Below are 10,172 nucleotides of genomic sequence, written 5' to 3'. Positions count from 1 at the left end.
ATAACATTCAAGAACTCAAAGAAAATCTTTTAAAAGATGCAATTAATGCATATTAGCTTTTATATTTATTCTGCATTATATCACATTTCATCTGCATAAAAAGTAAATTAATCTTAATGGTAGATGTTGCTTATCAAGCTGATGATTGCAATCTTGCCAGTACTGCTACATTTTGCGAAGCAAGACTTCTTGCTTTAAAACGCAGAAATTAAATTCCTTTACAAATGTAACTGAAACCTTACACTGTACATGAACCATTCATAACACTGACTTTCCCAGCTTTCACTAAAGTGCAAAGAATTCTTGAAGAATTGGCAAAGATAAGGAAAACTGCCACAGTATTGTTCCTAAGTATAATAACTTCATACTGCACGTGCAAACACTCTTCTAACTCATTCAGATTGAAAGTCATAACACATTAAACCACGAAATCTCCTTTCCTGGCTTTGTCTTCTTCTGTTTTTTGAAAATCAGTTAGTCAGTTTGATTGATATCAGGCTTAGTAAGAGTATCTAAAAAAATCTGGCACTAATGTCTCAGGCATTGTGAGACTATTTCACAGAGAGCTCATAATAGGCCAATTAAACTGCAAATATACTTTATCTAACTTGAGAGGAAAAATGTCTCAGAAGCACTGCCAAGCCATTAAGGGAATAGTCACAACAGTTAATAGAGAAAACACAAAGAGGACGGACGGTGGTGAATTAACACACATACAGCATATGTCACCCACATATACAGTATGTGCATTTGCCCGATCAGCAACTCACAAATGAAACAAACTTTAGAAAAGACTAAAATAAGCTGGCATCATGGGCAATAGCCTGAGCTACCGCTTTATTTTGATAAGAATCTGTTGTCCATGGAACATCAGAAATGTCCCTCTCTAAAAAACCCAACAGTGAGACACAATTCATACTGCTGGATAAAATTAGCCAGGTCAAACAAAAGGAAATGACTACAGATTTTAAACTCATATCTGTGACTATCAGTCACAAATATCAGTCACAAATATCAAAATGAAGATTGTCCCAAAACACTTGCAGAGTCCATAGAGGGCAAAGTGATTTTTGATATTCCTTAGACAACAAATTCTGATGAAATAAACGTTATAGGTTATTGCCTCCTTGCAGCCCAGCGTATCATTTATGCCTCTCAGAATCTTATTTATGTTTGTAGAGCTGCTCATGCAGCACAAATACTACGTGAATATAAAGTAAATGAGGAGCTAAAATTTTGAAAAACATCCGTGGTGGTAAAAGCGTATTATTCAAATATCAGCATAATGTCAGTCATTGTGCCAAAGTGATTAAAGTCAATGTTACTCAGTGCTCGCCCACTTGAAATAATGCAGAAGGGTAGCATATAAAATCACTTGTATAAAAGTTCATCAAATGTTTTTAAATATGACGTTATTATCACTTTATATGATGAGCGGACCATGCAGTTTGACTTAGTACCCACCACACAGAAGTAGTGTACACATATACAGCTTTAAAAACATACTATTAACTCGTTTTAAGTACTCTTTCATAAGACTCCTTCACTTTCTCGCAAAGTTCATATTCTTTCGGCCTTTAAGGAGTTTAAATCATATTTACAACACTATCTACATCTGTATTGTTGTATGAAATGTTCGGGTTCCCAGAAAGAGGTCGCTACTGAACCTGGAAGACATTGATCTTGCTTGTGTTTTTCAGCGTCTGTCGCCGGTTGCAGAACCATACTCGCACAACCTCTCGGTCGTAGTTTAGTTCCCTTGCAATTTCAGTAATCTCTTGACCTGTTGGCAGTGCATTCTTCTCAAAGTAAGAGTTAAGAACTTCTATTGCCTGCGGTGTGAAACTAGTGCGCCGCTTGCGTTTTTTGGAAGGTTCACCGCCAACAAACTCCATAAGGTTCTGCTGGCCTTTCTGGTTCCAGTGCTCGGCTTCCGCCAGCCACTTCTCCAACACGGGCTTTAGCTTCTGAGCACTCTTGGGGGTGATATCCAGCTTTTCAAATCTGCATTACAAAAGAAAGTTCAATCTGTAGTATATTTCATGAGCACACACCATATACTCCTTATCTCAGTTTGATCCCTATGAATTCACATGGATCCAGTTTGAAGGGGAGTCTGTTAGGCATTTTGCGCAACAGTCCAAGCTTTAACCAGCGTACTGACAAAAACCCATTTTAATTAATTTCCTTACTGACCTTTATATAATGATCACTCTATTGCTGTTCATATTAAAATGGCCCTATAAGATCTTGAGCCATTTGTAGAATTCTTTAAATCTATACTGACAGACATCTTTTTTTCCATAGATTGTAGCCAAAGCAGTGAAAATGTTAACGACTGTTATAGTTACATTACCTAAACACATCCACGTGGATGCGTCAGAGGAGTAGTTTGACATTTTAGGAAATATGCTTGGTTCTCTTGCGGAGATCAGGTGAGAGGATCAATATGGCTCTTATATCTGTTCATTAAATATGAAGCTACAGCCAGCAGTTGTTTAGCTGACCTCAGCATAAAGACTGGAAACAGGAGAGACAGCTAGCCTGGGCTCTGGGTGAAGGGAACAAAACAAGAAAAAATCCACCTACCAGAACCTCTAAAGTTCACTTATTAACACGTTATGTCTCGTTTGCTGAATCCAAACAAAGACTGGTAAACTAGGTGCTGATATGCAGATTTTGTTACCTCTGGACAGAGGCCGGCTAGAGCCCCGTTTTCCTGTCATTCTGCTAAGCTATGGCAAACGGCTGCTGGCTGTCGCTTCATATTTAATTGGCAGACATGACAGTGGTATCAATCTCTTCATCTAACTCTCCTCCAAACAGTAAATAAAATGTATTTCCCAAAATGTGGAGCAATTCATTTAAAATCATTCTGATTTAGGGCATAAGAACCATAAGCCAGAATTGTTAAAATCTATACTCATAAAACCTCCTTATTTTTATGTAGAAAGTAGCCAAAGCAATGAAAATGTTATTTATTGTTATCACTAAGTAACCTAAACACATTCACATTCATGCATTAAGGATTTAATACTACAGTCTTTTACAAATATCACACATACTGTATGTCACTGTGCTGCACTCGTTCAACTGAGCATGACTGCGCTAACATAATATGAGCAGATGAGTAGATATTTGCCCTAACTACATTCATGTTGTAACAGTATTAGAATTGTAATTTGTCTGAATGCAAATGAAGTCTGTGTATGCAATGCACAAGTGTACGGTATACACCCTGGTATTGATGAATCACTGATGCTTTGTGAAGTGAAACGAATTAGTTTTTTTGTTGGTTTTTTTTTAACCGAAGAATGCTTCTATATGAAAGGCAACATGAACGGTGGAGTAGTTTACCTGCAAATGGCAGACTGGCTGTAAGCCGGACCCTCAGTTGCAGTCAGAGCCTGCCCTACTTGTGTCTGAGTAAGCCCCAAGGACAGCCGACGAATTTTGAAATTCTTGGCAAACTCTCGAATTTCCTCCAGATTAATGCCCTCCTCGCTGCCGACTACCTGCTGGGGTTCTACAATTGTGAAGAGTCTGGTTAAAAATATCTGCCTACTTAAAACGGATCTATGCCTGGATGGGAGAGGCCGGTGTACATACTGCTGACAAGCTGGCCCACTTTTGTAATGTCTCCACAGGTGATGGGTACCGTGGAGGAGAGCGTGGTGGCGGTCTTCAGTACAGACGGCTGTGGGGCAATGACAACTGGTGACTGAGTGACAGTAGTTACCGAAGCCTGGGAGGGAACAAAAGAAAGTAATATTCTAGGATGCAACTTGTAATAACACAAATGGCAAAATGTAATAACATTTAAATACCTTCAGGAAAGTTAATTATCTTCAAATCAAACTGAGTCTATTCAAAGATCATTTAGTATGTTTCGGTCTGTAAAAGCAGTAATAATGTAGTCCTGTCTAACTGAAAAACAAAACTCGAACAGATTTTTGTTCGTCTACCTGTGCGTTAGGCTTGGTAAGTGTTGGAGGAGCAGCGGTTTTGGGCAGAACTGCAGCGGAAGTCGCAACTGTTGCAGGTCCGTTCCCTACAGTTGCAATGATCTGACCCTGGGTGTTAAGAAGCAGCTGTGGGGTGACAGTCTGCACCTGGAGACCCTGGAGGGGGAGGGTGGGAGTCGCAGCCCCTCCAGCCAGAGAGGCTGGGTTCACCAACAGCGGGAGGGTTCCTATAACCTGTAAATATTGTTTCAATTTTGGAAAAATACATACAAATAATTGAACATAAACCTCTGTGATAGTTTTTCCTTTCAGGACACTGAACAATGTGTCATGGCAGTGTTTGTGCTTCTGGGAAATACGAATGTCCTATTAGCAGTTAACTTGAAGTAACAATCATGTCCTTCAAGATTAAACACTGCAGTACAAAATGCAACGAGCTAAAATAATGGTAAGATTGAGTAATGGAAGAGTTTAAGAGGACAAATCGGTTTTCACAGATTGTCTTATGCTCCACTGACTTAAAATAGAACTGCTGACCGATGTTAACTGGCTGGGGTTAACATCAGTCAACAGGCTGGAGCCTTTATTCCCAAAAACAGAACAAGAACAAGAAAACATTAATGGTTTTTCTGACGAGGGTGTGATTATCGATCAAAACGCATCAATATACAAACTTGCGAAGATGTAAATGTCGCTATGTAAGGAGAGCACACTGTCTCTAAATTGTTCTTATACCTTTCTCATTTTGTTATGAAGACTGTTTGTGCTTCAGTCGATCGAAGTCTAGCAATGTATATATATTTTTTGGCTAATGACACAATACAATAAATGCAAGGACATTTTTTTTTTCAAACTGATCCTCACATTTAAGGCATCTTCCCTTTAGCTGAAAGTCCAAAGTACAGAGAGCAAGGGCGGTTGCACTAGACGGAGAGTGTCAAATCGAAACTCAAAAGTAGAATAGAATAGAACTGAAACAGAGCAGCAGTTACAATGGCAGTATTTTATGGCACCCACCTGTCCCTGGGCATTTGTGATGATCTGGCTGGTGATGCCAGCCATGTTGGACATGGCACTGGTAATGATGGGGGTGGAGGTGAGGGAACTGAGGAACTGGGGCTGTGCTCCCAAGGAAGCAGCATTGATCTGAGCCGAGAAAAAAACACAACACGTGCACAGAGCACAGGCAGATAAAATGACACGACTCATGAGCCAGATGTTAACAGTACAGAGCTGACTACACGGGTAAATCGCTGCGGTGGCATTCTTACAATAGCGGGATTGATGGAGAGTCCCGCAGTCTGCAGTGCTGCCACAGATATGTTGGACTGAGAGACGGTGGTGGTGGCCGAGGTTGCCTGCGCTGCTGCCACCTGAGCAGCGGTCACCTGGGCATTGGTCCCCTGTGTCGGCTGAGACATCAACTGCTGCACAGCCGCCTGGACTGGCTGCATGGGGGCCGCTGGAGGCTGGAACACTGTCTGCGCATTCGTCTGCAGCTGGGGCTGGACTGAGTTCAAGACTGTCGCAGCTGAAGAAAAATTCAAGGGTGTGCAATGTGTTACTGTTCTGAAATGATGTTTATTGTGAGAAAACAGACTAAAAACATTACGACAAGACAAAGAGTTTTTAGCCACGCTAGCGGCTCTGTGTGGCTGTACTAAGGTACAGTAGTGCATTGAGTTAAGTGGCTATGTCAGCATGCTAACATGCTCATAATGACCATGCTAGCATACTGATGTTTAGCAGGTAATGTTTACCGTCTTCACCCATGCTAGTTTAGTGTTTTAGCTTGTAAGCATTTGCTAATTAGTACTAAAAGGTACAAAGTTCCATGGTAACCCACCCAATAGCTGTCGAGATATTTCCCTGCGGAACAAAGCGGTGGACCGACCAACCGACTGACACCGCCCTCCCTATTTTACCTTGGAGGCCAGCAAAGGGCAGCTTGAGGAGGTTTCCGGCCGGGTTAGCTGCTGCGAGCCCAGGGAGAGTAGCTACATTGGTGGTGGGGAGGGTGAGAACAGCCAGACTGCCCTGGCCACCGATGGAGCCCGCCATACTCAGCGGGATGAGCAGGGGCTGGCCCAGCGACCCCGTCTGGGCCATCATACCAGTCATCAACGTGGCCAGACTTTCCTGGGTCAGCACCTAATGGTTTAAAGTTAAAGATTTGCTTTCAATCAGCATTTTTGACTGGGATGAGTAATTTTTTACTTATACCTTTATATTCATTTATATACTTATATTCCTTTATCTATTTTTACTGTCATTTTGGTGTTTTACATGGACAATTTTACTAAATAGTAGTAGTAGTAATACATTTTTCATTGCCTTTTGACTCAAATAATCCATCCCTCCTCTCCTGCTGTATTGAATTTTTTTTTTTTTTTTTTTGGTGTTTTATTTTTTTGTTGTTGCAGTCATATGTATTGGTCTGAATTTTCTCTTCCGGAAATGTTACGGCAAACATTTCTACAGCCTCAGGCTTTGTGTTCAGGTGTTTGAGACCAAATTTGCTCCGTCTTTCATATTCACAATGCACCAGAGACAACTACCTCGGTCAGTGACTTCAGTAAATCACCTACAGTAGCCTGTGGGAGACAACAGTGACATTAATCCCTCTGACACATGAATATTGGACAAGAAATTATATATATCGACAGGGGGAAATGCAAATAGGGTTTTTCAACCTCCTCACTTTTCATTTCCAAAGGCTTTTTCTGCACTTTCAAGGCCAGTGTACCCCAAACTCTAGTTAACTTCTGACCTTTGCTTTAGGTAAAGAAAACCAAACTAGTGACCACAATATTCTTTTTTCTGACGACTAAAGATGAATATAGAAACTGTACTGAGTGTGTAAATTCATAGAGATACCTGAGGACAGCCTTGTACAGTTACGGGCATGGCGGCCTGCGTCTGCGGCAGGGACACACTGATGGGAACAGCAGGAGTCAGCGTTTGGACAGCAGGGGTCGGAGCTTCTACAGACACCACCTGCTGCTCACCAAGCACTGCAGGAGCACAGCCAGGGTTGGATCTTACTGACATTTGAAGTAGTTTTCACTGCTGTCATTGCCATTTCAGTACAACTGTGTCATGTACATGTGAAAAATAAGTCATCTGCTGTCCTTTGTCATCTAGCAAGACCACGATTTACCTATTCCCCCGGTGTTCTGGGGCACAGTGGGGCCATCCTGGGTGCTGCCGCCCTCAGTTTGCTCTGTGGCCAGAGCCACTCCCTCCTCAGCTTTGCCTTCACTCTTCCCATCGGTTACTGATGATGGCAGAGGTGCATCGACCTCTACCTCTAGCACACGAATAGTCTCATGGCCGGACATCACAATGACCTGCGAAGTGATCAGGAATAAAAGCTGGGATGATTCAAATGCTGAAGGAGCTGCCTACTCTGTTGCACCTCATTTGTTCAGGTTTTTATTGTAATTTAATTATAGATAAAATTGATAAAAGTCTCATTTCATCTAATACCTGAAGGGTCACATAGCCTTAATTTAGTATTTGTCCACCTTATCAATTTGCCGTCTAATCAAATTTAGTAAATCTGATTTGACCTAAGCAGTGACTCATGGTATGCAATAATGAAAGATCTAGAGGAGACGCAGCAAGACAACCTGGGCTGGAGGACAAAGTGCAGAGAGACAATGCAGGAAGAGAGAGGAGGATGCATACCTGGTTGTCTTTGGCAGGGAATTTCAAAGTGCAGGATTTAAATGGCTGAAAAAAGACTTCTGCAGTCAGACAGTGAATGGCTAAGGAGAACAGAGAAGCCGAGCACATATTAGGACACAATGACCCAAAACAGAAACAAAAAAAATACACCACCAAAAAAAAAAAAAAAAAAAAAGACACAAATGAAAAGAGCATGAGTACACCAAAACAATGATAAGAGCATCAGCCAACAAGCAGCTCAAGCAATGCTTTCTTCAAGCTCCCCTCCGTGCGTCCGTGAAGACCATTGCTTTTGTTTGCTGACTATGTCCACACAGAATGTTACCAGAGAGAGAAAAACCACAATTTATTATTAAGCGTGGCAGTTTAAAGACGGGTAACCCTCACAAGCATAGAGCGGCAGGAATTATTATGCGATAAAACACAAAAGGGGTTCCTGATCTCAGAGCAGAGCGAACTGCTATGTGGAAGTTTATCATTCCGTTATGAAATGGTATGCTGGCACAGGCAGGATGGCAGGAGCAAAAAAGCAGCAAAGAACCCGAAGGCAACATCAGTTATGAGGGTTTGGCCAAGCCCCGTATGGTGGGAAGAGAGGGCCCCTCACTGTTCAGACAGGTGAGTGTTACCTGCTCATTGACAGTGAGTGGGGCATCTTTGGCAGGGAGATCCTGGGCGTTCATGGCTGGCTGCACCACCGCAGTCACTGTCTTCCTGGCATTCTGAGCAAACAAACACAGATTAAACGAACAAAGAAAAAAGAAAAAAAAAAACTCTACAAAGATCTACCCTCGATTTCCTGCCTGATAACTTAACCCACTCATTCTAATATGTTTTGCAGCCATTTCAGCAATAAAAATATATAAAGTTTCACGTCTGTGACTCCCGTCAGCCCATAGTATCTGCACTTTAGGGGCAAATGCTGGTTAAAATAGACCCTCATGCAGAGGACTGTTTTTTTTATTCATGGCTATTTCTGTCATTGCAGGACCAGACTATTTGGAGGGGCCTATGTAAACAGGCCGTACTGAGTTGCACTTAAGCTGCAGAAAACGGGGTGAAACACGCCGATCGTGGACACGAACGGGCTACAAATTCAACACGGATGGAAAAAAGACTCGAGTTGATGCGTTTCCTGCTGCAATGCCGCCGTCAGAAAAGGAGGATCTGTCAAAACTTCAGCGGGTGTTGATGGGCTCCCCACCCCCATCCTGGCCAATAAAAGTCTCGCCGCGTCGGCTACTTCTGAGGACGAGCACCAACCACCAAGTGCAGGCGACAGAAATCATCTCGACCCGTGCCTAGAGACCGAATATTATGTATTTCCCTCTCTTTATCATAAATATATAAATTATGCTAATTACGAACATTGCATATTAACCGAAACTCATTTCCTTCTCGCCATTTCGCCGCTATGCGCGAAGAACAGGCTACAATAGTGTCCGGTTATTATGTCCAACTTACCGCGTAAATGCAGCTTATTTTCTGTGATCCCTCGCTCTTATAAAAGGTCCTTGTCACAGTTTGTTTCAGTCACACATAATTAAAAATTCATCTCAGCTCCCAGACAGGCGCTGTGACTGCACACAAAAGAGGTATTTGCATTGATAAGGAGGGTTGCAACGTTAGGATCTCCTCTCTCTTAATATTTAATGACGATGCCCTTTCTGCAACAGTTCGGGCAGCCGAGGATCCTCGGGGTGTCTCACAAAATCCCACCTGAGCTGTAAAGTCGGACAAAATTGCCACAAAATTGGCCTTTTGCACTACGTCATGAACATAATTTATGCAAGAAAAAAATCTTGCATTGAAAAATGTCCGCCGCGACTTGAGAGGTGCCATGGTTCTCTTAAAGGGGACGTACCACGAAAAAAAAAAAAGAAGCTGCACAGCGTGAGCAGCGGTGGGTCCCTGAGATGGAAACGCTGTGCTGCTCTTTGTCAAACTCACTGCATGTTTGAAAAGGGAAATTACCCGTTTACTTCTAGGAATTTTCTACTTTTATTTATTTTATTTTATTTCATTTTATTTATTTTTTTTGCAAAATTATGAAAACAGCAGGGGAGGATTCCTAAAAACCAACTGGTCATTCTGTATTTGCAGAACTGTAAATTTATGTACTATGGAGGGGGCCTCCTTATTGTATATTTTTATTTTATAGTACACTATATTTTTATATATTATAATACATTTTGTTTTTGTATATTGAAAGCTGAATAAAAATAGTCCTATTCATGAATCCCTTTGGGCTGGACTTCTTTCTGCCAAACTAACAGCCTGACCAGAAGTGTATAATAGTGTCATACCTGCTGCGATTCTGTTTGTGTTGTGTTAACTTGGTTAACGGGAAATGTGTGGCTCCAAATTTATTTTCTGGTTGGATGAACATATTTTAACTGTTAGTCATCAGTACCTCAATTTAAAAAAACGGGAAAAAAAAATATTACCCTGATAAGTATTGTGTCTAGATTGTACACACACTGTATAAATGTGTGCTTTAAATTCACCTACTAGTTT

The 10,172-nt window shown here is 41.6% G+C and overlaps 1 protein-coding gene across 1 annotated transcript; it reads right to left on the bottom strand.

Annotated features, from left to right (window-relative positions):
• Positions 1 to 1,051: 1,051 nt before the first annotated feature.
• pou6f1 (POU class 6 homeobox 1) lies at positions 1,052 to 9,477 on the bottom strand. The gene is given in 13 exon segments (XM_040153981.1): positions 1,052 to 2,004; positions 3,358 to 3,526; positions 3,610 to 3,745; positions 3,966 to 4,199; positions 4,983 to 5,111; positions 5,237 to 5,496; positions 5,891 to 6,116; positions 6,843 to 6,979; positions 7,126 to 7,315; positions 7,656 to 7,695; positions 7,697 to 7,735; positions 8,285 to 8,377; positions 9,120 to 9,477. Coding segments are annotated over 12 exon segments (1,932 nt in total). The 5' UTR covers positions 8,311 to 8,377; positions 9,120 to 9,477; the 3' UTR covers positions 1,052 to 1,658.
• Between the last annotated feature and the right edge of the window lie 695 nt (positions 9,478 to 10,172).

This window comes from Xiphias gladius, chromosome 18 (genome assembly GCF_016859285.1).
Source record: "Xiphias gladius isolate SHS-SW01 ecotype Sanya breed wild chromosome 18, ASM1685928v1, whole genome shotgun sequence".
Classification (NCBI taxonomy): Eukaryota; Metazoa; Chordata; class Actinopteri; order Istiophoriformes; family Xiphiidae; genus Xiphias; species Xiphias gladius.
The sequence above is the reverse complement of the archived record's forward strand: the minus strand, read 5'-3'. Positions and strand labels throughout refer to the sequence as shown.